The 25,927-nt window shown below is 50.0% G+C and overlaps 3 protein-coding genes across 6 annotated transcripts in view; 1 reads left to right on the forward strand and 2 right to left on the reverse strand.

Moving 5' to 3' along the window:
* The window catches only part of GJC1 (gap junction protein gamma 1), a 35,881-nt gene extending 33,858 nt beyond the window's left edge, over positions 1-2,023 (reverse strand). Inside the window, exon 1 of one of the 3 annotated variants that reach the window (XM_055408061.2) lies at positions 1,696-2,023. The gene's annotated coding sequence lies outside the window, so the exon portion shown is untranslated. Of the gene's footprint in view, positions 1-574; positions 984-1,130; positions 1,322-1,695 lie in introns of those variants that run through there. The other 2 variants (XM_055408059.2, XM_055408060.2) reach the window with 2 other exon arrangements.
* Positions 2,024-11,660: 9,637 nt separating this feature from the next.
* HIGD1B (HIG1 hypoxia inducible domain family member 1B) lies at positions 11,661-14,502 on the forward strand. Of its 2 annotated transcripts, none has more exons than XM_055408067.2 (4): positions 11,661-11,762; positions 12,593-12,743; positions 13,380-13,514; positions 14,121-14,502. In XM_055408067.2, exons 2-4 carry the CDS (start codon positions 12,644-12,646, stop codon positions 14,183-14,185), a joined length of 300 nt encoding a protein of 99 aa, XP_055264042.2. In that variant the 5' UTR covers positions 11,661-11,762; positions 12,593-12,643; the 3' UTR covers positions 14,186-14,502. The 2 variants fall into 2 exon arrangements, with proteins under 2 accessions (XP_055264042.2, XP_055264043.2); XM_055408068.2 differs by lacking the exon at positions 11,661-11,762 and adding an exon at positions 12,375-12,503.
* A 137-nt stretch (positions 14,503-14,639) lies between these two features.
* Positions 14,640-25,927, reverse strand: part of EFTUD2 (elongation factor Tu GTP binding domain containing 2) — a 37,507-nt gene continuing 26,219 nt past the window's right edge. Inside the window, exons 14-28 of the mRNA XM_055408063.2 lie at positions 24,442-24,577; positions 23,132-23,259; positions 22,186-22,379; positions 20,932-21,043; positions 20,151-20,291; positions 19,561-19,662; positions 18,531-18,613; positions 17,794-17,880; positions 17,464-17,590; positions 17,171-17,258; positions 16,455-16,573; positions 16,252-16,346; positions 15,653-15,806; positions 15,387-15,494; positions 14,640-15,068 (exon numbers count right to left, since the gene is read on the reverse strand). Of these exons, the coding sequence (XP_055264038.1) occupies positions 14,973-15,068; positions 15,387-15,494; positions 15,653-15,806; positions 16,252-16,346; positions 16,455-16,573; positions 17,171-17,258; positions 17,464-17,590; positions 17,794-17,880; positions 18,531-18,613; positions 19,561-19,662; positions 20,151-20,291; positions 20,932-21,043; positions 22,186-22,379; positions 23,132-23,259; positions 24,442-24,577 (1,770 nt within the window). The 3' untranslated portion in view covers positions 14,640-14,972. The remainder of the gene's footprint in view (positions 15,069-15,386; positions 15,495-15,652; positions 15,807-16,251; positions 16,347-16,454; positions 16,574-17,170; positions 17,259-17,463; positions 17,591-17,793; positions 17,881-18,530; positions 18,614-19,560; positions 19,663-20,150; positions 20,292-20,931; positions 21,044-22,185; positions 22,380-23,131; positions 23,260-24,441; positions 24,578-25,927) is intronic.

Consider the following 25,927-nt stretch of genomic DNA (forward strand, 5'->3'; position numbering starts at 1 on the left):
AGGGAATTAAAATCCTTTTCACATACACAGTTTGATTTCTACAACACTTCCACATATATTCACTGGAACATGTATACCACAAGAACGTAAGATAATTTTTAGACTAATCAGGCATACAAGATAACGCTTATCCAAAACTTACTGTAACTTGATTTATTCGTTCCCACAAAGTAGTCTTGATGCTAACAAAGTAAAGCGCGAGCACAAAGAAATCTGTACTACTGCAGGTTCTCAATGAACAAAAATTCCTTCAAATGGTAAATCAAATCCGCCCATTTCCCAAAGAAAAAGTAATCCCAATCTTAGAAACAGTCGCAAAAAAAAAAGAACAAACAATTCTAACCACACAATCACGTAAATCTTTTCAACTCAAAGCTCCAACAGCAGCCGCCAACCACACAACTGGCCACAATCACAGTGTTAGCGCCTTCCCGTAATTTTGAATCTGGTGACAGAAGAGGGAAAAAAAACCCACAACATACCGGTCGTTCAAAGTTTCACCAAGCGGGAAAAAAAAAATCATCTTAAGTTTAAAAAAAAAAAACCAAAAACGTGTTAACCGAGAGGCGATTACCATATTCCCCGGTCCCCTCACTTCCAAGCCCGCGAACTACATCTCTGAAACGTTCACGGAGACAGGAGTCCCGGCAGGGATGTTCCAGGAAAGAGCCAGACGAACGGCACGCCACCGGGAGAGATGTCAGGGGCCGAGCATCCGGAGACAAAGACCAGCCCGCGAAGCGCCCCGGCTCGGCCCTGCGCCCCTAACCGCCCGAGGAGTTGCGAGCACCGCCGAAGTGCGCGCCCAGGTCCTCCGGGCTCCCCGCCCACCCGGCGCGACCGCCGCGGCCCGGCCCACCCCCGAGCCGTTTTCCCTCCCAATTTGGGAACCGCGCGCCTGGGGACAAAGCGGGAGGGCGCGCCGGGGGCAGCGGCGGACCGCGGGTCGCGACGCCCGCTCGGGGCTCGGCGGGAAGCCCTCGGTGGCGTCCGCTGCCTCCCCTCGCCCCCCGCCGCACTCTCCGCCGGGCCCCAGGCCCCTCTCCCGCCTCCTCACAAGTTCTCCCGCCTCCCCTCGGGCCCCGCCCCTGGCCCGCTGCCTCTCAGCCGGCCCCGCGGCCGCCCCTCACCGGCCGGCGGGGTCCCCCGGAGCCGCCTCCTCCGCCGGGCCTCGGCCCGTCCCGCCGGCCGCCACCTCATGTGCCCCGCGTCGCCATCGCCTTCGCCGCCACCGTCGTCTCTCCTCCTCCACCTCTTTCGCCGCCGCCTTCGCCTCAGTCTCCGGCCGAGGCCGAAGCCGCCGCCGCCGCCGCCGCCTCCCGCTCCCGCCGCCCGGAGCCACGGGGAGGCGCCTGCGCACTGCGCGCTGCGATGGGGGCGGGGGCGTCCCGCCGCGGCCTGGGAGCGGGGGGCGCGCAGCGAGCGGCGCTGGGGTGGGCGGGGGCGCCCGGAGCGCGCGGGCGGCCGCGCCGGTGTTCAACTTTCCGCGGTCGGGTCTGCGCGCTCCGCAGCGATCCGGGACGCGGCACGTGTAGGAGCGACCCACCAGCTAGGAGCCTAGACCCCGGGTGGGCGCAGATTTCGCCTCCGGGGCAGGTCACTCCTCCAGCTTGCTTCTCGGGACAGGAACCGCCCCCGGCCGGCCGAGCCTCACTTCGAGCGGGCGTCTAACGGCGCGGTGAAGACACGCCTTACCTGGGTATCCTGGGTTGGTCCATTGAGCCCTGGAGTTGTCTCCTGTGCTGCGCTCGGCCAAGGCCAGGGGATGTAACACCGGACGCTGATTCCCAGTTCGAGGTTCTGCTCTGCAGTGACTCGAAGATCCTACTGGCCTTCGTCGGGTTAATGGTCGTAGTTCTTCCGAGGCTTGGCTTTTACTGTTCTAGACACTTTTGAGGTCCTGGACTTCTCGAATTAGCAAGACCCTAATAGGCCATTTCCTCTTAACCCTCTACATCCCGGCAGGATCCCATTTTCAAAGGACTTTCTAAAAACTTGTATGAATAGGTAACTCGAACTTTGAACTGCACCGTAGGAATATGAAAACTCCTCAAATGCTTTAAGTGGAGGGGTCCATGCATAACAATGGAAGTCGAACTCAGGAGATGGGGGAGTACTTTACTTTGTAAAGTGCTCCTAAATTATCTTATTGACCATCACGGTACAGAAGGATGGGGTTTTATTTTACCCTTTTGATCACAGAGGAAATTAAACTCTTAACCAGTAGATGACTTGGTATAGATCAAAGCCTTCCCCCCACCCCACCCCCGACGGAAAGCCAAACCCTTACGGCCAGCCGAGAGGTTGGAAAAAAACTTGAGGGCTGAGCATCTGGCCCACTGACAGATGTTTTGTTTGGCCAGTAGGACGTTTTCCAAAATTGTCAATTAGTTGCCAAATTTTAAAAATCTGTCTTTCTGGCTTCTCTCTAAAAAGTCAAAAGTTTTACTCACTTTGAGCCTCTGTTTTCCCCTGGCAGTTATTTCTGAGTAGCATCTGTCTACCAGGCTCAAGCTCCTCTCCACTCAACATCTTGAAGCATTTTCATTAGCTACTTGGCCTCAGTTTTAAATTATCTTCCCCCTATACTTGCCGTGTCCTGAGAGCCACATGCCCTCCCCACTGTCATTGTTGCTGCTGCTGCTGCTGCTAAGTCACTTCAGTCGTGTCCGACTCTGTGTGACCCCACAGACGGAAGCCCAACAGGCTCCCCCATCCCTGGGATTCTCCAGGCAAGAACACTGGAGTGGGTTGCCATTTCCTTCTCCACTGTCATTGTTACTTCTCTACAAATGTATTTAAAATTACAAGTGTGGGGACTTCCCTGGTGGTCCAGTGGCTAAGACTCTGTGCTCCCAATTCAGGGAACCCAGGTTCCATCACTGCTCAGAGAACTAGATCCCACATGCCACAACTAAGAATTTGCATGCCACAACTAAAATTATCCTGCATGTTGCAAGTAAAGATCCCGTATGCTGCAACTAAGACCCAGTGCAGCTCAATAAATAAACATATTTTAAAATTAAAATGACAAGTGTGAAGACCGTGTAAATATGTGAAAATAGGAATAAAGTACAGATAACACAGGAGACAACATCATTGTAAAACTGACTACAATATTAAAACTCCCAACAATTGCTAGTACAAGTATAAATTGGTGCAAATCACTTTGGAAAAGTATTTGGCAATGAATATCTACTAAAGCTGAACCTAGGAATGCACTATGAATCTGTAGTTCTACTGAAATTCCACAGAAATACGTACGAAATACTTGTTCTAGAATATTCATGGCAGCACTATTTGTAACGGCGAAGAAACTGGAAACTACCCAAAATGTCCATCAGCCACAGCAGGGATAGACAAAATATTACATTCACACAATACACAACAATGAGAATGAACAATCTTAACAGGCAGCTTTAAGATAGATGAATTTCCCCAAACTTTCCATTTATATGAAGTTCAAAAACAGGCAAAACTAATATGTACTGTTAGAAGTAAGGATAGTGGTTATCCTAGCAAAAGGATAGTTACCAGAAAGGAGGGGGGCTGGTCTTGTTCTCTTGATCTGAATGCTGAATACAAGATACACAGGTGTGTTTCAGTTCATTTCAGTCGCTCAGTTGTGTCCTACTCTGCAACCCCATGAATCACAGCACGCCAGGCCTCCCTGTCCATCACCAACTCCCGGAGTTCACTCAAACTCATGTCCATCGAGTTGGTGATGCCATCCAGCCATCTCATTCTCTGTCGTCCCCTTCTCCTCCTGCCCCCAACTTTTCCCAGCATCAGAGTCTTTTCCAGTGAGTCAACTCGTCACATGAGGTGGCCAAAGTGTTGGAGTTTCAGCTTTAGCATCAGTCCTTCCAATGAACACCCAGGATTGATCTCCTTCAGAATGGACTGGTTGGATCTCCTTGCAGTCCAAGGGACTCTCAAGAGTCTTCTCCAGCACCACAGTTCAAAAGCATCACTTCTTTGGCGATCAGCTTTCTTCACAGTCCAACTCTCACATCCATACATGACCACTGGAAAAACCATAGCCTTGACTAGATGGACCTTGGTTGGCAAAGTAATGTCTCTGCTTTTTAATATACTATCTAGGCTGGTCATAACTTTCCTTCCAAGGAGTAAGCGTCTTTTAATTTCATGGCTTTGGCATTGCCTTTCTTTGGGATTGGAATGAAGACTGACCTTTTCCAGTCCTGTGGCCACTGCTGAGTTTTCCAAATTTGCTGACATATTGAGTGCAGCACTTTCACAGCATCATCTTTCAAGATTTGAAAGAGCTCAACTGGAATTCCATCACCTCCACTAGCTTTGTTCGTAGTGATGCTCTCTAAGGCCCACTTGACTTCACATTCCAAGATGTCTGGCTCTAGGTCAGTGATCACGTTATCGTGACTATCTTGGTTGTGAAGATCTTTTTTGTACAGTTCTTCTGTGTATTCTTGCCACCTCTTCTTAATATCTTCTGCTTCTGTTAGGTCCATACCATTCCTGTCCTTTATCGAGCCCATCTTTGCATGAAATGTTCCCTTGGAATCTCTAATTTTCTTGAAGAGATCTGTTTTTCCTATTCTGTTGTTTTCCTCTATTCCTTTGCATTGATCACTGAGGAAGGCTTTCTTATCCCTCCTTGCTATTCTTTGGAACTCTGCATTCAGATGCTTATATCTTTCCTTTTCTCCTTTGCTTTTTGCTTCTCTTCTTTTCACAGCTATTTGTAAGGCCTCCTCAGACAGCCATTTTGCTTTTTTGCATTTCTTTTCCATGGGGATGGTCTTGGTCTCTGTCTCCTGTACAATGTCACGAACCTCCATCCACAGTTCATCAGGCACTCTATCTATCAGATCTAGTCCCTTAAATCTATTTCTCACTTCCACTGTATAATCATAAGGGATTTGATTTAGATCATATCTGAACAGGTGTGTTTAGTTGCCACATTTGAGCTGTTCTCTTTCAATAGGGGTAGTTTACTTTTCTATGGTATGTTAAGACCAATTAATAACCTTTTAAAGCATTTGGTTATGTAAGTATATATATATATATATATATATACATAAACAAATATGTATTATATATTATACATGTAAATTATATATATATATATACTCATATGTTTATTAGGTATTATTTTCTTGCAAATTCATGGATGGACATGCCCGGGAAGCCTCTCTATCTTTTAGCATTACCAGTTCTTCATGGAGATTGAAAACCAAACACTTCCTATATTTGTTATCTTACTCTCAAGCATGCAGCCTGTCTCTATCCAGGTAGAGCAACCAGTTTTTGTTTGGTTTCTGTTTTTTGCCACTCTGCTTTTTAGATCTCAGTTCCCCCACTAGGGATTGAACCTGCATCCAGAGCAGTGAAAGCTCAGAATTCTAACCACTGAACCACCAGGGAATTCCCTAGAGCAACCTTTTAAAGATGGAAATGAAACCCAAGGAAGCTAAGCTGTTTTACCTGCAGACTGTTTAAAAAATAGAAACATAGTCAGACTCTGTCTCCTGGTCAGGACTCCTTCCTCTCCTCTATCACCTTGCCAACTAGAGACATCCTTTAATCCAGTTATAGCTGAGCTGAGGCCAGAAACCTAAGCCAGCGGTCCAGGCATTAATCAGGGAAGCTATATCATAGCTCCAAGAGCCCAGCCCAACACATAGTAGGTGCTTGGCAATTGTATACAGAGTGAATGCGTGAAGGAAGGGTCACCACTGTGGGCGAATATAAAAAGGCTACCAGAGAGAAGGAAACATAAAAAGGATACCAGCGGGAAGGGAAAAAAAAAATCCTTAAGTTTCAAACGGGGAAATGATGGGGAAATGGGTCTGGTTTCCAGCCTCTGGCAGGGAGCAGGGGAGCCGGGTGCTGTGAGAACCACGTCACTTTTTATTCACATGGGGCTCAGGCAGGAAAGGATCAAAACCCAGTTTGAGAACTTGAGAGTCACCCTGGGGCTCTGTGGTTTGGGAACTGTAGGGTCAACTTGAAGGCTGCAGTGTGTCATTGTTTCCATTACACATTTTCCAGGGTCTCCACTTGGCTGGTAGGTTCAGAGCCCATTCTTCTGCCCTGGGGGATGGGAACAGAGGCCTAGAGAGGTAGGATTTGGGAAAGCTCCCTGTTGCAATAGGAAGCCCTGCCTGCCACAGACTGGCTGAATAAGAAGCTGTTGATTCCTTCTGCTATTGGAAGGGGGCATGTTACTATCACAACCCCCTCCCCGCTATAATCCCCAGCAGTCTCAGTTAACCTGTAGTTGTTATTCTGTGGCTAAATCCTGCCACAGGGGTTTTGTTTAAAGCAGATTTTTTTTGTCAAAGAATTTTTTGAATGGGTAATACAAATAGTACAAAAGAAACAGTAAGATGACTCCTTACCAATGTTTCCCAGAGCCCAGCTAGCAGTCTTTTGAGTATTAATGCTGGATTTTAAGTTAAGGTCAATTTACTTGCAAATGAAATATGCTCAGGAGTTGGGGGTGGGGAGGATATGGGAGATGAAGAGACCTCCTCTGGTACCACCCAGACAGGGACTTTTGGACACGCCCAGAACCCAGTGTGCTGGGTCACGAGCTACCCTGCCTTGGTGAGAGTCCTTGAATGTCTGGAGGCCCTGGGTTCAGAGGTCTGTCCTGCCCATCTGTTTACATTCATTTATGTGTATCCCCTTTCTTTTTTTTTTTTTGGCCACTTAGCATGTGGCATCTTAATTCCCAGACCTGGTATCCAACCTGCATGCCTTGCATTGGAAGCAGAGTCTTAACCACTGGACTACCAGGAAAGTCCCTCATTTACACCTATTTCTAAGATGGCATGAGTGCGTAGTGCTCATGTGCTCAGTTGTGTCCGGCTCTTTGCGACCCCGTGGACTGTAGTCCTCGAGGCTCCTCTGTTCATGGGAATTTCCAGACAAGAGTACTGGAGTGGTTAGCCATTTCCTACGCCAGAGTATCTTTCAAACCCAGGGATTGAACCTGCGTCTCCTGCGTTTCCTGTATTGGCTCGCAGATTCTTTACCACTGTGCTGCCTGATTTTTGCCTAAGATGGTGTGAGAATGTGATGAAATGTACGGGAAACCACATTGTTATATGTTAAATTTTCATTGTAAGGTGGTCTATAGTGATTATCATTGTTGGTTGGATAGCGGAGCCATTTACCTGTGGTATGATATGGTTGTTATTCAACCTCTCTCAGCCTTGATTTCCTCATCTGTAAAGTGGGGATAATGATATTTACCAGTTGGGGCTGTTGTGAAGATTAAATATGTGAAGTACCTAAATCTTGTAGGCTCTCAAGACATTAGTCCCCTCTCACAATGTGCTTTGGGGAATTTGGGTATTCAAAAGCACCTAACACAGAACTTTAGCAAAACATTTCAAGTCCTCTGGCATGTCCATTTGTTAGTACTGGGGTCTGTGCTGGGGTCTTCCACAGCTCAAAATTCTTCCTTCATGAGACATGATTCTATTCTATCACTACACTCTCATTCAGCCTTCCCATCACCATTATCCACAAACTCTTAGAATCTTTAAAAATATGTGAGCAGTCTCTCCAGAATGATTATTGTTCAGTCACTGAGTCATGTCAACTCTTTGTAACCCCATGAACTGCAGGATGCCAGGTTTCCCTGTCCTTCACTCTCTCCCAGAGTTTGCTCAAACTCATGTCCATTGAGTCAGTGATACCATCCAACCATCTCATCCTCTGTTGCCCCCTTCTCCTGCCCTCAATCTTCCCTGGCATCAGGGTCTTTTCCAGTAAATCAGCTCTTCACATCAGGTGGCCAAAGTATTCGGGCTACAGCTTCAGCATGAATCCTTCCAATGCATATTCAGGGTTGATTTCCTTTAGGATAGACTGGTTTGATCTCCTTGCAGTCCAAGGGACTCTCAAGAATCTTCTCCAGCACAGTTCGAAAGCATCAATTCTTCAGCGCTCAGCTGTCCTTATGGGCCAACTCTCACAGCCACATCCGAACATGACTACTGGGAAAACCGTCACTTTGACTATATGGACCTTTGTTAGCAAGGTGATGTCTCTGCATTTTAATATGCTGTTGAGATTTGTCACAGCTTTTCTTCCAAGATTATTCTTCCAGAATGATTAGTGGGTACCAAAGGCACTTTCTTGGCCCAAGCCTGTAGCTCTTGGGACTCTCCTTGAACAAATGCTGCGAGGAACCAGTGCCTGTTTTTAGAAAGAGAGGGGATGTCCCCACCATCCCTACCCCAGGTACCTTCTCGAGGCTGCCTCAGCCTAGCCATCTCATCTGGAAACTTCCACTGCCCTGGCCTGTTCCTGCTACCTTCTCTTTACTCCTCAAGCCCCCTGACACTACTCTGTGGCCCAGTGTTTTCTCCCCTGTAATTACCCTAGTCCTTCAGCCTGGGTCTTTCTCATTCTTACCCCAACTCAGGGCATTCTCTGTTCCTTGTCCAGTCCATTCATCATCACCCCCTCACTCACAGCACTCCTTAGCTCAAGGCAAAAGCTGCACGTCCCTTGCTGCCCCGCTCTTGTCACTCAGCTCCCTCGGGCTATATATAGCACAGCTGTGTCTTTAGATTGTGTACAGCCTCAAGTCCAAGTCCCTCCCCCACCCGTTCCCTTCCCCTAACACAATCAGAACAAACCTGAAGCTTCCAGTCAGGGCAGGGAAGCCCCTCCAACAGGGAGGACGGGGGTTTACTAAGGGATGCAAGTGTGCTGAATTCAGGACCACCCAGAACATGGCAAGCTTCCCATCTGTTGTCAGGGACTTTCCATTTCTCCCCCAGCCTGTTACCCATCCCCCCACCTTGCTCATCCTGGAAGAAAAGGAGTAGGCAGCACGGACAGGAATTCTAACAAACATTTTATTAAACTCTTGCGTGTGTGCTCATTCAGTGGTGTCCGACCTCTGTCCATGTGATAGGATCTTCTGGACCCACCGGCAGGCACTTTCTTTACCACTGAGCAACCTGGGAAGCCCTATTTAACCCTTACATTGATCCTATGTGTAGATGTTAACTCCATTTTACAAATGATGACATAGACTCAAAAGAGGTTGAGTGGTATAAGACCAGGTATTTAGAGAGCAGTCGGTTAAGCAGGTGACCCCAAGTCTGACTCTGGCCTGCACTCTGGGTTCATTAAGTCTGTCTGCATCATTCAATTAGACCCCTCTAAATTAGAATGTATATTAGTGTGACCTGATCTGGAAGAAAGAGTTTTATTAAGCAGATTACTAATGTAAAAGTTTAAATCAAAATAATTATTAAAGACTTGGCATATTAACAAAAACGGTATCATAATTTTATCTTATCTGTTTACTAAAACAGGACTCTACAGAAATCTGTTCTTTTAAGTTTTGGTTACTGTGTGTTCTCAGAGGTTTTTGAAATAAAAAGCAATTTTATTTCTTCTATTTCAAAACTTTCCCTCCACCGTTTAGGTGTTCTCCAGCTTTTAGAAATGGTTAGAAGTCTAGTGTTTTTTGTTGTCACTTACTGTGACCTTGAACAAGATGTTTAACTCAAGCCTTAGTTTTTCATCTTTTTTGTTAATTATTAATTTATATATTGACCTCGAGGCTTGTGGGATCTTAGTTGAGAGTCCTTTGGACAGCAAGGAGATCATCTCAACAGGGAGAAGTTGAAATTTGCTCTCCTTAGCTTAGTCCCCCCTTCTCTAAAGTACTCAGAGTAGATCCTGATTCCTGCCCTGTCTCAGCCAGACATTTCCACTCTCCCACTCTGGCCTAGACCATTGATCTCTGGAGAATTCAAGCCACCATTGGGACCAGGAAAGGCAGCACAGGAGTGTGTGTGAATGCCTGGGAGGAGAGTTCCCAGGGACGCTAGGGATATGTGGAGGCCCCGGGGGAGCAACTGTGACCCTGGGTCTCTCCCTGGAGCAGTGAGGGCTGGGGAGAGAAGAGAGACATCAGCTGCTGGACACATTTCCAGTGCTGAAAAGTTGCTTTAGGACAGAGGGTAATCTGGGGGAGAAACAAAGGCCTGGGATGGAGTGGGAGTCTCTGCAATGCACCCGGTCCTTCTCCATTTCTTAGCAAGAAGGTTCTTTGGAGCCAGCCAGACCCAGGTTCAAATCATGACATTCACTAGCTGTGTGTGCATGCTCAGTCGCTCAGTCATACCTGACTCTGTGATCCCATGAACTGTAGCCTGCCAGGCTCCTCTGTCCATGGGATTATCCTGGCAAGAATACTGGAGTGGGTAGCCATTTCCTCCTCCAAGGGATCCTCCCGATCCAGGATAAAACCCTTGTCTCCTGTGGCTTCTGCATTGGCGGGTGGATTCTTTACACCTGAGGCACTTGGGAAGCCCTCACTAACTGTGTACCCTTGGATAATTCATTTAGCCTTTCAGAAGCTCAGTTCCTGGTCCAGGGATAAGCTGCTTCTTACTGTGCAGAATGGTGGAAAGTTCTGAAATATGAATACTTGAAACGGAATAGGTGCTAATGATGGCCATGGTCCTCTCCATAAGCTAAGCATCAGCCTGCAGGCAGTAGAAAGGGTTATGGAGATGTGAGGGAAGTCACAACTGTTTCAAACTCTTGGACAAATTTCCTGGGTCCAGAAAACATTCTTGGAGGGGTCAAGACCAACACCAGACAGGCTGTCTCCCACAATTATGGCATTTTATTTACATCCCACATTGTTCTTAGAGTATTTCTTAAAAACATTTATTAACTTTTGGCTATGCTGGGTCTTCACGGCTGCACGGGCTTTTCTCTGGGTGTGGCTCGTGGGCTTCTCATTGCAGTGTCTTCTCTTGTTGCAGGGTACAGGCCCTAAAGTACTCAGACTTCAGTAGTTGCAGCACATAGGCTCAGTCGTTATGGTCCCAAGTTCTAGAGCACAGGCTCAGTAGTTGTGGCATGTGGGATCTTACTTGACCAGGGATTGAACCCTTGTCTCCTGCATTGGCAGGTGGATTCTATACCACTGAGCCACCAGGGAAGCCCTAAAATAACTATTTAGCTCTGCCGGGTCTTAGCTGGGCCATGCAGGATCCTCAATCTTTGTTGCAGCATTTGGGATTTAGTTCCCTGACCAGTGATTGAACCCTGGCCCCCTGCATTGGAAGTGTGGAGTTTTAGCCACCGGACCACTAGGGAAGTCCCCCTCTTAACAGTATTTGAGGCCATATAATTTGGGGGAAAACTCAGGATCTCTGCTCATTTTTGCCTGTATATTCCTGTCTCAGTTCTCCAAATCAAGTCCACCTCTGATCCAACCATGAACCTCCACAGGATTAAAAGACTGAATTGAGATAGGGGGTCCCCTCCCTCTGATCTTTTATTACTTTACAGTGCTTGGAGTTTCACAAGGGGGCGCTAGTGGTAAAGAATCGGTCTGCCAATGCAGGAAATCTGAGTCGAGGGTTCGATCCCTGGGGTCGGGAAGATCTCCTGGAGGAGGAAATGGCACCCCACTCCAGTATTCATGCCTGGAAAATTCATGGACAGAGGAGCCTGGCAGGCTACAGTCGCAGAGTCAGACACAACTGAGCATCTGAGCACAGTGCTTGGAGCTCCAGCCTGGAACTCAGCAGATGGGGGGTTAAGACTGATGTCCTGACCTCTCTCCTCCCCTCTCCATTCCTGACTTCAAAGTCTCCTTAAAACCGGACACTGTCCCTGACCCCATAGTGGCAGCTCCATCATCAGCTCTTGGCCAGTTCAAAACAGCAGACGCTGAGCCTTAGCCGGACTGCTTGCACTCCACTTTCTAGCCATCTCCCAGGGTAAGCACCGGGATGCTGAAGACCTGTGGGGCCAGTAGTCCATGCTTCTCCAGGAGGAGAGCGGCAACTAGGGATAAGAAGTTGCCTCAAGCAGGGACTTTTGTCTTGGGGTTAAGACTTAGAAAGGCAGCCAGCAGGCAGAATCCCTGGTCTGGGACTCCATCTAGTTTGTGATAAGAGCAGACATTTATAAGGGTTTACAAATAGAGCAGTAAGGGTCCCTAGGACAGGGAGGCAGGGGGTTGGCAACTGAAAAGAACCTGGCAAGAGATGGACCTGGAGACAGAGAATAGCTCAGGGACCAGAATCTGCTCTATTAACATTAATGTTCAAAATCTGCATGAAACTATACACAAGTTCATGTCTAATCATTTCAATCTCTGGCTCTGGTGGTTTGGTCACCATTGCTGTAACACTGGGATGGCTCTGGCTGCCCAGGGCCAGGTCTTCCTCTGCACCTCCCTTGGGAACAACCATCAGACTCAAGGCCTGTTGGGGGACCCAAGGTTAAAGGCCTGTTCCTCCCACCCTCATCTGAGGATTTTTCCAGCTGCTTTTCTTGGCCCAAGGATCATACCCGTAGGGACGCAGATGGTAGAGGGGGAGGCAGAGAAAACAGTGAAATTGGAATGAGCTGGGGAAAGAGGCAGATGTTGAGAGGAAGAGATGGGAGAAATGGCATTAGTGGTCCAGTCACCTGAGACAGGACGGCCGGAACAAGTAGCGGCTATGTCGGGCATGGTAAGAGAGGTCTCAGCAGGCAACTTCCTCCTTCCCAGCCCAGACTGAGGAGAACTGAAGTTCTTATTGTTGCGGGTGCCTCCTTCTAGGACTGGGCTGAAGCCTAGGAGCCCCAGCTGTTAACATCTGGGTGCAGAATCATGTCTGCTAACAGAGGCTGGTGGGCGCCGCCCGAGGGCGAGGACAGTGTGTCTGAGAAGCTCCTGAGGAAGACGAGGGAGTCTCCGCTGGTGCCTATAGGTGAGTGGGAAAGGAAGGAATGGGGGGCGAGGAGGGGGCCTTCTCTTGGAGAGCACTTGTCTCCTAGTCCTTTCAAACAATGAAGCTCTGAATTCGAGTGGTCCTGCCCACTGACTAGTCAACAGCTAGAAGGAGTGAACCAAGAGCAAAGGTGACACATCTGACAATAAACAAGGCAGTTTGGGTGGGTGGAGGTGGCAGCCAACCAAGCGCATGGGATGCCGACACCAGCGTCAGGACGGGCAGGAGCAGTCTGGGGTCCCCTTGGGCTCCCTTGCCCCAAGGCCCTGGGAGGGGAAGAGAACAGCTATGGGGGCTGGCAGTGGTTGGAGAAGAGCTCAGGGAGGTGGGAGAGTCATGATGATGGGCTATTTGTACAGGGAGGTGGGTGGAGGGAGTTATTAAAAGGAGGCAGTCACTTTGAAAAAATCAACTGAAAACAGTTCAATGTTCTAATGACAGCCCCTACTCTACCAACCACTCCCCAGGCCCCTCAGGTGCCCCCCCACCCCAAAGCAGCAGCAGGAAGGCAGCAGGTTATCCAGCTGCCCAGTCAGCCTAGTGAGTGTTTCTCTCTTCAGGAGAGCAATGTGCTTGGTGACTGAGGCCCAAGCATGACATTTTCTGCCTCTGTAGGCTTAGGAGGCTGCCTGCTGGTGGCAGCATACCGGATCTACAGGTTGAAGGCTCGTGGTTCCACCAAGATGTCCATACACCTGATTCACACCCGAGTGGCAGCACAAGCCTGTGCTGTGGGTGCGATCATGTTGGGTGAGTAGCTGGTGGGGTCAGGGGAGAATGTGGGCAAAACCAACGAGGCAAAATCTGGCTGTGAGCCCTGACAGTTACAGGACATGAGTTCAGTCCGTGTTCCCTACACCAGGCTCCAGAGCAAGGCCTTGGTGAACATTTTCTGGGTTCCCTGTTTATTCTCCCATGTTCAGGGGAAGACACATAATCTGTTTCATGAGTCTGTCCTGAGGTGAGAGAACTTGAAGCAGTTTCTCTTCCTCTCTGGATCAGAAGGCAGACTGCTACCTCCTCACCGTGACAGTGGCCATGTCCCCTTCTCTCAGGCTCTGTTTCCCTGTGTGCAATATGTCAGTAACCACCGGGGTCTGCCTCCCTCCCTCCCTGCTGTGAGGTTCCTCAGACAATATACGTGCAAGGGCTCTGTCAACTGTCACATGGCTTGTCTCCCCAGGCTGTGCAGCCAAGTGTTTGTAGCAGTGTTGAGACCTGGGGCGGACAGATGAGCAGGGAGGTGGACTCTCGAGGGAACGGCTCGTGTCAGCACCGCCCCCAGACACCCGGGAGACCCAGGAGGTGGGTGGCGGGGGCGATGTCATAGGGCGCTTTCCCTTCTCCCTCACACAGGCGCTGTGTACACGATGTACCGAGACTACATCAAGAGAAGCGCGCAGGATACCAGGGAGAAGTAGGAGTCCTGCAGGCCCAGGGCGGTCGGACCTCATCAGTTAATCCTGGTTATGCACCTAATAAAGGAGTTTGAGGTAACTCACCGGTCTCTTCTTCACACAGTGGACAGCAGAGCGAGGGAATGCTCTGGGTCCCCAACTCCAGGGCAAGGAGAATCTTCGGGGGCAGAGGAGACCTCTGACCCCAGAGACCCAACCACTCCCCAGCCCTCTCAGGTGCCACCCACAGGAGTGGGAGTGGGGGCGGTAAAGAGGCCTCAGTGCTCATGGGAACACTGAGTGGACAGGCAGGCGCTCTTCTCTGGGGACCAGGCAGGAAGAAGGCTGCAGCTGGGAGCAGAGACAGGGAGGCCTCGTGGGAGATGACAGAGACCCAGAACCCAAGTGCCAGGATGAGCCTGAGCTGAAGGGAAGAGGGTAGAGCAGCGGGGATGAAAAGAACGGACTAAGGCAGAGGTCAGAATGTTCTGTTCACTTACAAAACATGTCTAAGGTCAAACTTCTACTAAAAAAAAAAATTTTTTTTCACGTAAATCCCCTTCTCCTTCCCGGACCCTGAGCTCCTCTCTGTTCTCTGGGAATGGAGCCAGGCTGAGGCCATAGGAGGAACCAGGGGGCCCAATGTTCCTCCCTCTGGGCTGGAGGCTTGGGGGCTCCGGGCTTGTTGGGGATGGCCACAGCAGCCCCAGACATGCTCTGTCCACGTGGAGTCTGAGTCCCACCAGGGCCCAGCTTCAAGTCCAGGGTGTGGCCCAGCGTGGGGAGCAGGAGCTGCCATGAGACCTGGCGCTCACATGGGGTAGTTGAGCACCACATCCTGCTTGGCGAGCTCCAGCAACATAGGATCATCGAAGAACTTGCTGATGCTCACGTCCTCGCTCAGGCCCTGCAGAGAGTGAGGGCAGATGCAAAGATGAGTCCTGCGTGACTGCGCTGTGCTTGGGGCCGGGGGGCATGTGTCGGCTGAGCTATTTCAGGAGTCCTGCCATTAGGGTATCGTCACAGGGCAGAAGGCTCTCCCTTCCCAGGCATGCAGCCCCAGGCCTGGGTGCCTGAAGCCTGGGAAGACCATGTCTCCCCACGCTGTGAAGTAAAATGCTCTGTCTTTGGGAGGAGGGTCCAAAAGCAAGAAACGAAGAGCGATCCAGCTCCTGGCAAGACCACCTGGGCGTGGAGGGATGGCCGTTGGCCTGAGGACACGTACCTTCCTACGACGGGTTTTGATCATGAATTCTCGGGCCAGGTGGGGAGCTGGCTGTGGCTCCAAGGGGCGGATGACAATGCTCTTGTCCAGAGGGTCACCCGGTACAATCTGAAAGGCAAAATGGTTTCAGAGCTGCCAGGCCAAGAAGCAAGATGCTTCTCTAGGATGCTGGCGATCCCCCTGGAGGCATGGAGGTTGGGCAGGTCAGAGGGGACAGCCTTGCAGAGGTGGGAGATCGCAGTGGCCAGCCTGCACCATCTTCTTACCTGCCAGTGGTGAAAGACAGACAAGGAAAAGGCCTGGCCCTGCGTGTGAGTTCGCAGATCAGTCTCGAAGCCGAAAGAGTCGATGGCTGGGATGAAAGCTTTGATGGTGTAGAGAGGAGAGCCTGGGATGGGGGCATCCTGAGTCACGTGTCCCCTGAGACAAAAAAATAAAGGCTGAATTCCTACCCCCTGCGGAGGCCAAAAGCAGAGAAGCAATGTACCCCCAACTGTTGACCATCAGAGAAAAGAATAACCGCAAGTGCCCCACAGAGGGCGGAAACGACTTGGGCTCTTCCCACAGCTCCCTGCAGAAGTCAAAGGGGCAGCGACCTGTGGGCAAGAGTGGAAGATTGACAGGCCAAGGCCCTGCAGACCCTCCAGCCACTGACTGACACCTCCCAGGAGCTCTCTGAGGAGGGGTGCAAGGAGAAACCTCAAACTACGATGTGCAGGAAGGCTGGGGATGCCTCATTCCTTTCCTGCCTCCTTCTGGAAACCTAGGCCTCAGCAGTGGAGGGTGTGGGAGGCCAGTCCCTCCGAATTCCTTCTCACTGGAACTCAGGCTTGCCACCCCCTTCCTCAGGTGCCTGGCAGCTCACCTGCGCCTGGCCAGGACCGTGTAGACAGCAGAGACACAATCTGCGGGGGCCTGGACCTCGACGAAGTAGTAGGGCTCCATCAGACGAGGGGTGGCCTGCAGCAAGGCGGGAAGACAGGGCTCCTCAGCTTGGGCAGAGCTGGGGGACACCAGTCTTGAGGCCTCCCCGTCAGGTCCTGCGGTACAACAGCCCCCCTCGCTCACCATGAGGAAGGCCGAGTAGACAACTCTCCGGGCTGTGGGGATGATCTGGCCCCCGCCCCGGTGCAGGGGCTCCTGGGCGACCACTGCATCCAGGATCTTAAACTTGACATTCCGAATCACTAAAAAGGAGAAGGGGGAGCTGCCTAGGGAGTGGGTCTGGTGCTAGACAAGGGCCCAAGGGCCGAGCAGCAAGGAGCCTCTCGAGGCACCGAAGCTGTCTTGTAGCCACGAGGGACGTGGTATAGAATCAGCCTGTGGATGTATGTTCTAACAGCATACATGGAGGTCAGAGGGTAGGCGGACGTTTGCAGTGTTGGTCTCAGAACACACTCAGACCACATAAAGTGTCTCGAAGAGTTTGTGTTTCTTTTTCAGATATTTGATCATTAGGAAATGCACATTTGTTCCCACTGGGTCCAGTCCTGCTCTATAAATCACTTCAATCCCATCCTCCTGATATCTGTCCTCAAACACATTCCTGGAATGAAGAGCAAATGTCCACCTAGACATGACTTCCATTTCTAGGATGTACCAGGCTGTAGTGCCAGGACAGGGAAGGAGACAAGAGGAAACTGGCCCAGGACACGGGATGGCTGCATGGGCCCCAAGCTATGTCTCCTGCCAGGTCCCAAAGATGAGCCCACCCGAACTGATATACCCAGATGCAAGGACCCCAAAGGACAGGGTGGAGAAGGCAGAGGCGCTGGTCGACTTACACTCATCACAGAGGGGCCCCTCCCTGGTTCCCCACTGGAAACCTTGAACAATGCTGTCCTTCACTGAGCCGAGAAGAGCCTTGTCCACCTGCACAGAACGGGAGGGCCCCTTAGCGGTGACCCTGGCCACAGCCAGAGTTTAGAGGGAGGAGAAGGTCAGCACACTAGTAAAAGGATCCTCTTCTTCACCAGAAGACACACAGTACTTCCAGGAAAAGAAGAATGCTTTGGAGTTTCTTCCACTCAAGAGCTAATAAGCAAGGGCCGCATGGTCCCCACCAGTCCTGCTGTACCTCTGAGGGCAGGGTATCGTCGACCAGGATGTTGGGGCCGGTGGCATCGGGGCCAAAAGCCCAGATGGAACGGGCAGCCAGCAGATCCCAGTCGTACTTGGTCTGAAAGAACTCTCCCAGCTTCTTCCTGGAAAGGGAGGGACGGGAATGATGGTGTCAGACACTCTGGAACTGCCAGTTTCTGGGCAACAGTGCCCTCAGCTACCCACACTCTGCCCAGGACAACTGCAAAAAGGGGGAGGCAAAATCGCTTCCCAGAGAGGGGGATGTGTCGCATTAGAGACTCATCAGGTAAGCTGTTTGGCCCTGGAATCGGAACCACGCTCTCACCTGTTCCACGTGATCTGGACCACCTCGTTTTCTATGTCCTCTGCGAGGCCCTTCTCAAGAGGCTCAGCAATCATGGTGATCTTGTTCCTGGTCAGAAAGGAAACAAGTAATGAGGAGGGTCAGCAGGACTAGCAGGAGGGTCATTCCCAAGAAGAGGATGACAGAAGAAGGAGCAAAGGCAGTGACATAAAGGAAAGCCATGGGGGCAGAGCAGAGCAGAAAGGGCTTGTCTTCTTTCACTTGAATCCATCACTTTTTAAAAAAAAGTCTAAGGCTTGGGGAGAAATGTTCTTTTTTAAAGCTTTAAGCAGTATTAGTATATTAACCAGTCAAACAGCAGAGTTGCTGCTAGGGGAGATTTTAAGATAGTCACATTACACAGAGAGGAGAAGTGGCCATTAAGACACTCACCCTGGGAGTAACTAAGGCAAAGAATTCCACAGCATTGCAAACAAAGGCAAAGGGATGTGAGGGCTGGGATAAAACTCAGGTACTTGAAGTACCCTTATCTCGAGACTCAGGGTCTCTATTTTCACAGTGCTTGTGGCTAGGGCGGGCTTGGGGGGAGTCCCAGGATCACTAGGACCCCCAGCGTTCTTCTTCTACTTTTATTTTTGGCCGTGCTGCGTGGCATCTAGGATCTTAGTTCCCAGACCAGGGATTGAACCTGCACACCCTGCCATGGAAGTATAGAGTCCTAACCACAAGACCACCAGGGAAGTCCCCCCGCAACTTACTTCTTATTGGGAGTTTCAGCGAAACACTTCAGGGAAGACGTTTCCACCACCGTCTCACAGAACGTGACAACAGGGTCAGCCACCTGAGACACAACACACACTGTTGGGTGAAGTGGCACCTTCTTGGAAGGACAACCTTCTGCCAAAGGGGACTGCCCAGTTCCCCTGATGCTATCTCTATGAGAACCAGTCCTGATCAGAAATAGTGACAAGCACTGTGGCAGGCTCAGGCTAAAAGTCTGTGAGGAGAAGCCTGGAAAATTGAGCGTAGTGCAAAATTCATGTTCCTGAGCCAAGAGCAAGTGGAGGATCAAATAAGGGCCTTAGTTAAGAGTCCCCCAAAGTATCTTTCAACACCCGTATAGCTGTCCCACCACCATCCACTGACACCTGTGGGTCTGTCAGCACTGGCTCGAGAGACTGACCGGTGAGCGCCCATTCCATTTTCAGAGACCCCTGGCAGCAGGGCTCCTCCTGGAAGCTCCCACATGGCCCCCTATCGGGACACTCGGTGTCTTTCAGAGTGCCAGTCTTGGCTAAGAGAGGGCACTTGAGGCACTCACTCCCACCCTCCACAGCCTTGGAGACAATGTGTCCACTGGGAGACCAAGGCTGTGCAACAGGCAGTTTAATTCAGAAGCTATACTAAGATTTCACAGGCAATCCAGAAGAGCCAGTCCCGGCTCCCTCCTTGAGACCATACATGCTGAGCCCTCATCAGCACAGATGGGTTAATTGTGCAACTATTTTCTTAATGAAAGACCAAGAATAACTCAGGCTTGGGAGCCTTGGCTTTGAATGCAGACATTGAAAATAACATCCCCCAAAGAGGGCAAACCAGATCTCAAATCCTTCCCATGCCGGGAGCAACAGTTCTTGCTTGTCCCATGCAGACCACCTCCCGTACTGCACCCCTCTCCCCTTGGACCTTCCCAGGGAATCAAGGATTTGGTTCCTTGAACAATCAGCCTGGAGCTGTGAGCCAAGCTCCTGGCCAAGCAGGCGCTCAAGACAGCAGCAGCTGCTTCACCTTGATGTCGATCTCCGAGTACATCTTCCGCAAATCGTGCATCACACAGTCCAGGTAGAGCTCCCCAGTGCCCAGGATCACATGCTCGCCAGACTCTTCCACCTGAAAACATGACAGCCCTGGGGGTCACAGGCTGGACTCTCCTGTGCCAGCCACAGCAGACAGAGATAGAATCGAAGCTAGCACCTGGGAGGAGGTGCCGAGCCCACTATCAGAAAAGTCACTACTGTGTTGGTTCCATTCCCTTTGGGAATGATTAGTGGGGAGCAGCGACCTACGAGTCAGTCCTCAAGACACCTGGACCACCGAGCACAGCGCTACTGGGTGTGAGCTCATGGACTGAGTTCTCATCACAGCCATTTAGGAAAAAAACATTGTGTCCGTGGATATAAGCTAAGCCCTGGCCAGCTCCTCTGGAAGGTATGTTGGCAGGCTCTGAATGACTCACTCTTCCCTGTAAATCTTCTGGAAAATCAAAGTGTGCTTTCTAGGCATTAGAGTCGCCTGATGAAAGCAAAGCCACGGTGGCACCAGCAGACCCCTCTGCCGGGGCTCATGGGGCACGCCAGCGGCTGTGGCCTTGGGCCTACCTTGGTGGTGAGGGACGGGTAGCTCTTGTTGACCTTGCGCAGGCCGTCCAGCATCTTGGGCAGCTCAGAGGGATTGACTGGTTCCACGGCAATCTTGATAACAGACGTGGTGTTGAACTTCAAGGGCCGGAAGATCTGAGCCTGAGACCCAAAATACAGCAGAGCCGTGAGGACACCTGGCCTGAGCAGGTGCAGACGGTGCAGAGGTCAGGGAGAAGCTGAGGGCCTGCTGGGGGGAGGACTATCCCCTCCACCGGGAGCCAGGGCGCTGCTTGGAGGCAACCTGCAGGGCCATGTCTTCCTGTGTATGCTGGCAGAGAAAGAAGACTTAGAATAAAAAGAGCCCCTCCAGGGCTTCCCTGATGGTCCAGCGGTTAAGAATCCACCTTATAATGCAGGGGACATGAGTTCGACCCCTGGTCAGGGAACTAAGATCCCACATGTCACAGGGCAACTAAGCCCATGTGCCACAACAAAAGATCCTCCATGACACAACAAGAATCCTGCATGCTGCAACTACGATCTGATGCAGCCAAATAAATAAATTAAAAAAAAAAAAAGAGAGAGCGCGCCCCTCCTAATTCCTAGGAGCTGAGTCCAAGGAGAATCCAGGGGGGATTGGATCTAGAAGGTGGAGCCCATGCTGAGGCCCGGTAGCAGGAAGCAGCAGGGACTCTGGTTCACGCTCCCCTCGAGTCCTGCTGCTTATCGCTCACATGTGCTGGGGCTTCCTGTGATCCTACAGCGTAAGCCAACCCAGCTGCCTTTCCAGAAACTCTACCTCCTCGTTGCCTCGGGGTTCGGTTATGGTCGCCGTCTTCACAATTGGTTGATCGACACCTTCAATCAGGACCCAGTTGCCGGCAGGAACACGGTTCACTTCGATGTGGTACCTGGAAAAGCGTCCAGTAAGTGGCAATGAAACTTGGGAGCAGGGTGTTCATTCCAGAAAACTTAACTGAGCACCAGCTCTGTGCCAGAAACTGAGCCAGGAGCAGGGTCAGCATAAAAAAAAAAAGCTAGATACATTCTATCAGGGAAGGGATGCGCTTAAACAATCATACAGCGACACATATGTGTCATTACAAACAGAAGGTGCCATGAAAAAAAAAAGCGAGGTACTTCATGAGCATAACACAGGCAAATCTAATTCAAGCTGGATGTATGCAGTAAGCAAACCACTGCCTCCATGGGTAGAATGTAAGGAAATGCCAAGAGCACCACAGAACATACTGCAACTCTCCTGTTGATCAGTCGTTAAGTCGTGTCTGACTCCTTGTGACCCCATGAACTGCAGCACTGCAGTCCTTCACTGTCTCCTGGAGTTTGCTCAAACTCATGTCCATTGAGTCAGTGATGCCACCCAACCATCTCATCCTCTGTCACCCCCTAACTCTTTAATTTCTAATTCTTCTAACTCTTTAACCTTCTAGAGAATGGGGTACATCTGGAGGGGGTGGGGAAGGGGCTGTTGGCAAGACGCAGCAGCCACCCTAGGAACAGGCCAGGCTCGGTTCTGCTTTCTAGCTAAAACGCCAAGCTGATGAACTGATGAGCAGTCCCCAGGTCCAAGCGAAGTTTAATTCTGCAGATTGGGACGCTCCAAGGGATTTAGCAAAGTTGTCTCTCTTGGTCAAAGAATAGCCAGTGGAGACTGGGAAATGATGTCTTTTGGAGAAGAGACATGCAGGTTATGATTTAAGGAACGCAGAAGGGGAAGACAGGTTTGAGATGAGTAAACACAGAAATCCTGCTACAGGAGTTCATTTAAAGCATCCCAAAGGCAAAGGCAGGTCTCCTGGCATCAATCCTGGCATCAGTCTTGGCATCAATCCCAACAGCAGCTGCCCTGTGATTCCAGCAATCTCGGACAGTAAGAGGTAGAAATCAGCGCGTCTGCTGAGGGAGGGTCACCTTACCCCCAGCACAGGCAGCCAGCAGCTTCTGTGTGTCCAAGGAGGACCACCCCTCTACCCCTTCCAGCTGGCTGGGGCAGAGGCCCAGGCATGCGTCCAGGGGCTCTGGATGGCAGTACCTGGCCACGGAGATCCAAAGGCGGCCCACGGTGCATATCTGGGAGTCTTCCTCATCCTCCAGGGTGTAGTTCTCTCCCAGGACCTTCACAGGCTGCCCAGCATGGATGGTGCCACTTAGCACTCGGCCAAAGGCGTGAAACTGAACTCCATCATCTGTGCTGTACATCTTGGTCGTGTGGCACATCAGGGGACCCTGGAGGTGGGGACAGAGTGTCGCCTCAACTACACACACTCTGGATAAGTTCCACCATCTCCCCTTCCCTTGTCAGCAATGACCTGAGCTCCATGAGGAAGCAGCCCAGACTGAGAAGATAACATGTTGATCTCCTGAAAAAATCCCAACCAAGGCCTACCCCTGGCTGAGTTAAGACGTGTCACAGGCATAGCAAAAAAAAAACCTCTTCCTTTTTCCTGCGGGGGATGAGGGCACTGGGGAAGAGAAGCAGGTTTAGGATGGCAAACTAACACTGTCAACTTGCAAGACTACAACATTAACTGGTCCCAAATTTCTTCAAAGAAGAAACTCATAATTCTCAACTGGCTGTAATGTTTATGCCAAGAAACTAGAGAATGCCTGAGGAATGACTGGGAAAGATTGTTTTAAAAGCCAGGACTGGTGAGGTTAGTTACCATTTGTTGAATCTTTCCTATCTGTTATGCACCATGCTAAACACAACCACAACCCTTTCTTAAATCTTTCTTACTTCTCATAACTTCCACATACAAATTATTATCACTCTATACACCAAAACCCTCAGACTCAGAAAACCTGAACAACGTTCCCAAAACCATATCACCAGGAGTGGGCTCTAAATTCAGGTCAGTCTGATTAAGCCCAGGGGGAGGGCCATGCAGGGATGGAGAAGGGATTATTCCTGCAACTGAAAAAAGAGTTCCCACAAAGGAGGGATGGAAATCAGAGAACAGGGGGGCCATGATCCTTACGTCGGGGTCACAGTCACTCATAGCCTCGCCAAGGTCGGAGTCCACGCCACCGGTGTAGGTGTGCTCGATCTTGGGCTTGGCGCCCACCTTTGGAGAGGGGATGTGCTGCACACACATGTCCACAAAGCCTGCAGAGAAGAGATGGCCATTAGCATGAACTCTCAGGGGGAAAGGGAGTGCGGAGTTCTGATCCACGCAGATGCTCAGAAAACTAACAGTGAGAGACTGATTTTCAGCTCTAAAAGCTACAGTTCTATGATTCTGGGCAGACATGATACCCTCTTTCCTGGGCGCACGCTGCTAAAGGATTTGGAGTCACATGAATGCCAGGGAAGAGCAAGAAGCAGGTCTGAGTGGCTCATTGGAACTGAACTGACAAAAACTTGGAAATATCCGTTATCGGTCCGTGACCTTCAGTGAATAGGCACTTACTGAGCTCTTACACGAATAAGTACCTCATCTCTTCTTTATAGATCTACTTAGAACAATCTCTGAATTGACTCTTCCCTCCGGGAAACACTGCATATGTTTCTGTTCAAACAGCTATTTTCTGTTTCTAACAGCCAATAAGCCATACAAGAGAGAACCTCCATTAGCACCTTGGGGTGCTAGCATGTCTGCTTTAAGTTGGGATCTCCTTTGTCGGATAGATGGCCAGCCCAGAATGAACCATTAAAATTATGCACTTCGGGGGATTCGGATACCTAATTCCCAAAAGACTTAGAACCAAGCAATTGCTAAGAGAGCCCGGCGCCATCACCTTTTTTGCCTCCGTGATTTTACAGATGAGAAATCAGTCCCAGAAGGATTGAGTGGCTGACCCGGGATGACCCTGTGGGACTGGGCCAGAGGAAGGTCAAGATTCAGGTCATCTCCCAGCCAGTCTAGGCCTTGTTCTACTACAGCACCTGCCTCCTGCATAACTAAAATACCAGAAAGAGGAGCTCAAGGTAAAGAGAGATCTGAGTCTATAACTCATCTCCCAAGTCCTAGCTGGGGGCTTTCCCCACCATTTCATGACACCTAAGAGTCTACCTTCTTGACTGCCCTCTGGCAAAAACACCACCACTTCAGAATCTGCTTCTCCATTCCCTTTTACTTGCATGCTCCTCCTGGAAGGGAAATTTAATTGCTTTCGTTTTCCCAAGATAGAATTCCTGATACCAAAAAAAAAAAAAGAATTCCTGGTACCATCCACTAAGTAAAGCAGCTCAGGAAAAAAACCCAGGTGACCGGTATCCTGACTGTGGGTTAAAGAAGAGTTCCCATGATACACGTGGAGGAGATGGTGATGATGACAAACTCCTTACCTGTGAACTCGCCAAAGAATTTTTTGCAGACCAGCCTGAGCAGGGGGCGGATGTTCAGCTTCAGCTCCTCCTTGGTCAGGTGGATGCCAAGCTCATCCAGGGTCCTCGGGAGACTGGTGTCCACATCACCCACGACCTGTGATGGCATCAGACACCACGTCAGCCTGGGTGACCCAGAGAACAAGAGAGGACAAAAGGGCACTAGGAAGGGTCACTGCACCGCGTTCTCTTCTACACGGAGAGCTCCGGGGAAGGACACCAATTTGGTTTCAGGGAAATCTTTGGTACAAGCTCGGTTAAATGCCCACACCAGCCAATAAACCTGGCTCTCTCAGACAGACTGGTGTCAATGCTGCCCTCTGGTGTCTGAAAAGCAGCATCTCATCTCACTCAGGGAATCCATACCCTTCCTTCCCTATTTAGAGACTTCTTAGATTTAGAGGATCACCGCAATGGAAGGAACCAAAAAAGGTCACCTAGCAGTCTATCGGCTGTCAGGATGAGGCCAAGCTAAATCATCCCCAGCAGACTCGAGGTCTCTGTGCAGACAGGCGCTATAAATTTCTTTTATTAATCCATTCTGGTCTGACACAAGATACGAAGTATTTTCCGGCACTAATAAATTTAATCGTGTTATTTTGTCCTGTTGCCATGTTTTCACTATTTTGTCAGTTGGAATGGCCCCACACATTTTGTGTGTGTTTGTTCATTGTGCACAGTGCTTATTAAACACCTGCATAAACACATAACACAGTTATAAAGTGCAGTTGTCTTGGGAGAAAAGGTCTGCATGAAAAATTCCTCTGCAACATTATTGCCCTTTTAGTTATGCCTTTCAGAGAGCACAGATTCATACAAACGCAACATCATATTCTTTTCTCTGGAGCATCCCATGCGTTGAGCTACATCCTTACCACCATCTGATGCATGCTTTTCAATCTGACAAACATCACATACATACATGCCCAAGTGAAGTGAAGTGAAGTCGCTCAGTCGTGTCCGACTCTTTGCGACCCCGTGGACTGTAGCCCACCAGGCTCCTCCGTCCATGGGATTCTCCAGGCAAGAATACTGGAGTGGGTTGCCATTTCCAAAATAGTCATTAAAATCAAGCTCATATAATCATTCATCTAATGGCTATTAAATACTTAATTTTATGGGATGTACCATAATTCTTTCATCAGATTCTCACCAATGAACACTTATCACCAGTTTTTTTCCCCTTTTCCTGATGTTATAATGCTATAACATACATATACATCTTAATACATATGTATTTTATGTATAAAAATAAGGCAAAGCCCTGTAACTGAAACTATTATTTCTCAAGTGTCACATTCTTTGGAATAGTCAAAATTCTTGTACATTTCTCTAGGCTGTGCCTTTTCTATCTCCCTCCTTTACTCTGATCTCAATAGCACTTAAAAGGACTGAAGTGTTCAAGATCCAGAAGATTGACTAACCATCTTCACACTGAGTAATACAA

The sequence above is a fragment of the Moschus berezovskii genome, chromosome 20 (assembly GCF_049115385.1).
Source record: "Moschus berezovskii isolate FMDL1 chromosome 20, NW_MosBer_1.0, whole genome shotgun sequence".
NCBI lineage: Eukaryota > Metazoa > Chordata > Mammalia > Artiodactyla > Moschidae > Moschus > Moschus berezovskii.

Coding starts and splice junctions, on each gene's coding strand:
- HIGD1B (XM_055408067.2), top strand. CDS start 12,644: ATGTCTGCTAACAGAGGCTGGTGGGCGCCGCCCGAGGGCGAGGACAGT. Junction 12,744..13,379: donor GTCTCCGCTGGTGCCTATAG/GTGAGTGGGAAA, acceptor CTGCCTCTGTAG/GCTTAGGAGGCTGCCTGCTG. Junction 13,515..14,120: donor TGTGGGTGCGATCATGTTGG/GTGAGTAGCTGG, acceptor TCCCTCACACAG/GCGCTGTGTACACGATGTAC.